This window comes from Parasteatoda tepidariorum, chromosome 5, assembly GCF_043381705.1.
Source record: "Parasteatoda tepidariorum isolate YZ-2023 chromosome 5, CAS_Ptep_4.0, whole genome shotgun sequence".
Classification (NCBI taxonomy): domain Eukaryota; kingdom Metazoa; phylum Arthropoda; class Arachnida; order Araneae; family Theridiidae; genus Parasteatoda; species Parasteatoda tepidariorum.
The window spans coordinates 57,887,296-57,892,896 of record NC_092208.1 but is presented as its reverse complement, the minus strand read 5'-3'; the positions used below and the strand labels follow the sequence as shown (position 1 = coordinate 57,892,896).

The 5,601-nt window shown below is 27.4% G+C and overlaps 1 protein-coding gene across 1 annotated transcript; it reads right to left on the bottom strand.

Moving 5' to 3' along the window:
* LOC107437368 (zinc finger protein 883-like) lies at positions 1–4,799 on the bottom strand. The gene has a single exon (XM_016049354.3). The coding sequence runs from the start codon at positions 4,532–4,534 to the stop codon at positions 2,873–2,875; it is 1,662 nt and encodes a 553-aa protein (XP_015904840.1). The 5' UTR covers positions 4,535–4,799; the 3' UTR covers positions 1–2,872.
* Between the last annotated feature and the right edge of the window lie 802 nt (positions 4,800–5,601).

Here is a 5,601-nt window from a genome sequence, read left to right as displayed (position 1 = left end):
TTATCATTCAACCTTTATTTCATTAAACATACACAACAAGGCAATCTTTTCAATATTATGTATAACAATTTAATTAAAAAATAATATAAACCCAAATTATCTGCTATTAATGAAATGTATATATAGCAAGTGGTTAGAACTTTAGAGTTCAATAATATTTATTACAATCTTTGAAGCAAATATATCATTATACAGAAACATAACCCAAGTGAGAGAATCTGTACTGCACTTAATAAAAAAAAATTTTGATATCACAACTTACAAACCTGGCTTTATTTCTTTACTTTGCACTGCAAAATAATTGTTTTAAAAAATAACTTAGATCACTATAGTTAGAGATATGTCTGGAAAATGATACATAAGAAGGGCATGGGGAACAAAAATCAAAAAACCTTTATTGCACAAAAACACAATAATTTTCTATATTTTCGCCAACTAAAGCATCATGTTAATTCCTGCACTAATAAAATTAAAATACAAACATGCAATGAATTTCCATTTCATACAAGACTGTCTACAGATTTTTAAATACTGACAGAAAATGTGAGCTAGAATTATACTTTTGATAGTTTAAACCATTAATCACTGTATTAAACAGTTGTAAACCTTAAACTAATGAGTCATTAGCTATTTAATATAACCCAAATAATCAAAGCTTAACTTTTTTTTTTATTAAATTATCTGGAAAAAGAAAAAGAAAAAAGATGAATGATCTCCGAATTGAGGTTGTTTCCAATAAGCTGTGTATATAGCTCAGCACAAACTTCAGTGCTTTTTTTTAAATAATAATAATAAAAGTGCAACTTTTTTAAGAAGCTTTAAAACTTAAAAAACTCAGGCTAATTGTTTTGCTACAATAAAATATTTGCTAACAATATATTGTATTTTCAGATAATTTCAAATCTGATCTTAGCAAATTCTGTGCATGATAGTAAAAATTAAAACTTTAAGCTATTAAATTTGGTTAGTTTTTCTTTTGTCACATATATAAAGAGGGATGAAAATCTGTCTTAAAATATATTTTATTTGATTTTTTCCCTTTAAAAAGCTTGTTAAAACTAGTTTTCATTGGGAAAATATATTTTTTACTGAAGTGATCAATTAAAACTGAAAAATTCTACTTTCAGTGTATATAGATCAGTAAAAACAAGCTTTTGCAACGGAAGTCTAGGCTAAGAAGGAAAAAAAAATCTCTGCAATTCTGCCTACTCTGACTTTTGTGCACGAAGTAACTTCTTTCAACAAAGGCTGGATCTTTGACATATTTCAATAAAAATAGATTTTAATCAAATAATATATAACTTAAAGAAAATATTTGAAAAATTTCAGATTCAAAACAAAGAAAATGCTTCTCCAAATTTCAACAATTTAAAAATAAAAAAAAACACAATATCATATTGCCTAATAACTGTATAAAATGCATTCAATTATATTAAATTGAATATGAAATACATTCATAAATGCTACTTTTTCTGACTTAAAAAAGGACATATAAATACTTTTTTTAAAATAATAAATACCTACATATAAATAATACATCTGCCTTAAATAACTATATATGGATAAATATTTATCATAAGTAAAATGTTCTAGATAAAATAATAAATAACAGACACTGAAGATTGACAGTTTCTAACAAAGCATTATTAAAATAATTCACCAATTTCCAAATAAAGGAAATTTCAGATGGAATTAACAATTTAATTATTGATAACTAGTAGGACCTTGATATATTGAACTAAGTTCTGTTAATTGATATTTCACAGATAATAGATGTTCATAGATGCCCAGAAAAAAGAAATTGTTTATAGAGGCACAAAACAGCTTTCTTATTAACTAGCATAACAAGTTAATCAGCTGTGAAGTTCTTACAATGATTAAAATGTTATTAAGTGTGATGTTATATTTAAGATGTGAATGGCAGTGTTATTGCATAATATTATAAAAAAAATTCTTACATTACTATTTGAAGTGCAATATATTCAGATGTGTTTTAGATAATCAGTTTCTATCACACATAACAAATTTATTTTAACATTGCAAAAACTATTCTTGTTATAATTAAAAAAAGAAATTCATTTGCATTAATGAGAACTTAAAATTACTTATAAAAATTTATATAATAACAATATTTGAAAAAATAACACAAATAACTTTAACTCAGCTGTGAAATAATATTCTTAATAAATAATTAACCAAGTCACTTTTGACTTATATAAATATTTTAACAGTTAGCACAAACTAACAGAAAAGTTGTAAAAGTGATAAATTTTAAATTCAGTTTTACTCACGTGCTTAACTGTGCAAGAATTATGGGTAGATAATTTACTACAAAACATATTAAAACGTGCACAATATCTCAAAATGAACTATTTATTTTTATTTAAAAAACAATCCTAAGGAACTGAAGTGCTAAGATATTACTTGATTACATTTCAATAAAAAAGTTTTTAATCAATAAATATTTATTTCTATGTTTATGTTATTATAAAGCGCAATAAAAAATGCAAGTTAAAAAACTTTGTGAATATCAATATTCAATTACTTTAATTTCATAAACAAAAAAAGATTATCTTAGGTAATTTATAATTCTTTTAATAAAAGAAATTTATTACAATACACATTCAATTTAAACATTTATCTGAAGAATTGTTATCATTATTATTTAGTTTATTATGTTTAAGTAAAATTATAAACAATAATGACGATAAGTAATAATTTGGCAGATATTTTACAGGCTCCCCCTCCCCCTTTAAAAAAATGGATAAATGTTTAGTAACACAATTCAGTGAACATTATTTGCATCAATTAGTAATATAATTTCATAAATGTCTTAGCATATTTTCATTCATATTGAAAGCAATTTACTATATTAAGCTTTCAAATTGAGGAAATATTTATCTGAAGAACAAGAATCATTATCATGCTCAGAAAAACTATTAGATGCCTCAGACACGACTTCCACTTTAACAATTGTCGGTACATATTTACTATTTTTACGTGCTTTAGCAGATAATTTACTTTTACGAGATGATTCACTTTTGCGCTTCTTAGAAAAAGAATTCAATTCATTTTTATTATTTTTAATAGTTGGCTTCTTTTCATCTGTTAAATTATTAGAATTTCCAAATGAAGACAAATAGTTAATATTTTTTTCAACATCTTTTTCAGTTGAATGTTGAGGAGAAATCTTGACGTTTGAATCATCGACAACGTCGGGAATTATTAAACTGTCAGAAAATAAATAATGTGTAATTTTTAAATGCTGGACAAGATCATCTTTACTTTCAAATTGGTTATCACATTCATAGCATTTAAGAATGCTACAATTCTTTAAATTGCTATGTTTTTTTAAAGATTCTGTGCATGAAAAAGTAATAGAACAAAGTGGACATTTCACACGTTTATTAGAATCACTAAAATGGGCAGCATAATGCCGTTTCATGCTTTTCTCTTGAAAAAATCCCTTTAGACAAATATTACACCTAAAAGGTGGACCCAATCCTTTATGAGAACCAGCATAATGAACTCTAAGATATCGATAACTTTTAAATGCCTCGTTGCAAATTTTACAAATAACATTTTTCTCATCTGAATGAATCAACATATGAGTATTTATATCAGTTCTTTTACGGAATCTCCTAAGGCAAATGGGACATGAAAAAGGCCTTTCAGTATTGTGCAGTTCCCTGTGCTTCTGTAATTTGTTATTTGTAGTAAAGGTGCAATTGCAAACCTCACATGTATTGTTATGTGTTAACATATGCCTTTGCATACTACTTTTGGTGGTAAACTTTTTCATACAAAGTTCACAAGAGTGTGACTTTTCTTTTGTATGAGTTACTTGATGTTCCCTTAAATGAGATATTTGTGTAAAAGATCGTTGACAGATTTCACAACTATATGGCTTCTCTCCCGTATGAATTTGAAAGTGCTTCCTTCTAGAACTTGTATCAGCAAATTTCTTACCACAAATATCACATGGGTAGGGTCTTTCACCCGTGTGCGTAAATGTGTGTTGTCGTAGATCTCGTTTCAAACGAAATCCTCTTCCACAAATGCTGCAGATATGAGGTTTTTCACCAGTATGTACCATAACATGATAAACAAAACGATTATAAGCAATCTTTTTACCACAGTAATTGCAATCAACATGGACAGATTGTTGATGTTTGATTAAATGAATTTTATATTTTAACTCATTCGCAAAAGTACAAGAACAAATATGACATTTGAATTTGTCATTTAAACTGCTGGATCCCTCCTTAGTAGGTAAAATTTTACTTTCGGAGTCATAATTATTTAAATCAGGATAGATAGTTTCAATTTCATTTTGTAAAACAGATTGTTCTTTTTCACTGTCAAAAGTATGTATGACAGGGTGTTTTTCGTTTTTGGCACATTTTGCTATTGAAACAAGAGTATCTAAATCTGGATATATGGTTACTGTTTCAAATGAATCAGTATTTGTTGCTTCAAGAATACTACTCGCAATCTGTATATTATTAAAGTCTGTATTAAGAATAGCTTCCATAATTCCTAATGAATATAAAAAAACTAATGACTAAAAACTTCTTAAATTCATTATTTTTACCCAGTGCTTATTTAAGTGTCAAGAGAACAAGACAAATAGGTTGAAACAAAAAGAGAAACTATATGTTTTCAACAGACAAAAAATGGATGTTCACTACAAACGGGGATGAGTATTTACGTTCTGAAAACGCTTAAAACGACTGTCTTTTTTAACGTTATACGAACTAAAAAGCTTTGAGCGTTGGAGTATGCTCCACTTTAGGAGTGTAATGAAATGGGAACTGTCTTGGTAGCCGACATTCTATGACGTTAACCCTACACATGGCGAACAAAAACAAGGGGCGCGCTCAAATGATCAGAAAGTCGGGTCCACAATCGTGGTTGCCGGGAGAAAAGTGTTGCACCAAGCAGACTCCTCAATTCTGCTTTTAACATGTAAAGTCTATGGCGGGCTTGTCATACTTTGAATCGATTTTTCTTGTTCAAGAATCGGAGTGATCAATTAAAAAAAAATACTAATAATTTTTTCAATCTTTCCTATCCACGAAAATGTAGGTTAATTTTTTTAATCTTTATTACTTTTTGTAATATTGCCTTTGAAACACAAGTCACTTTCTACCTTTGAGTAAGGGAGGAAGGCAACTTCCACCCCCAAGTTCACTAATCTTCTCGGTGGGAGGTCTTGCTCCCTTTTGAAAATCTTTTTCTCTCTCTGTCCTTCTGAAGAACTGATATGGGGAACGCTTTAAAAACCGATAGCTTTCTTTTTAGTTATAAGCTTGTAATTTATTATGAAAATTATATTTGCTGATAATTCGTTCATTCTATATACATTTTATTTATTTAGTAGTAATAATTTTCTTGTTTTTATTCATTTTGAGAATGGAATTTATTTTTTAAATACATTATTCCCCTTTTTTTAAACTTTGTTTCTTGTTTTTTAAAGATGTTTCAGAATTAAAAAAATTAGCTGCTGAATAAAGTGAGATTAATTAAAATCGAATAAATGACGTAAAGATCTTCCAATATACTATAAAGCATCACAAAACTGCAGTTTTCCTTTTTTTT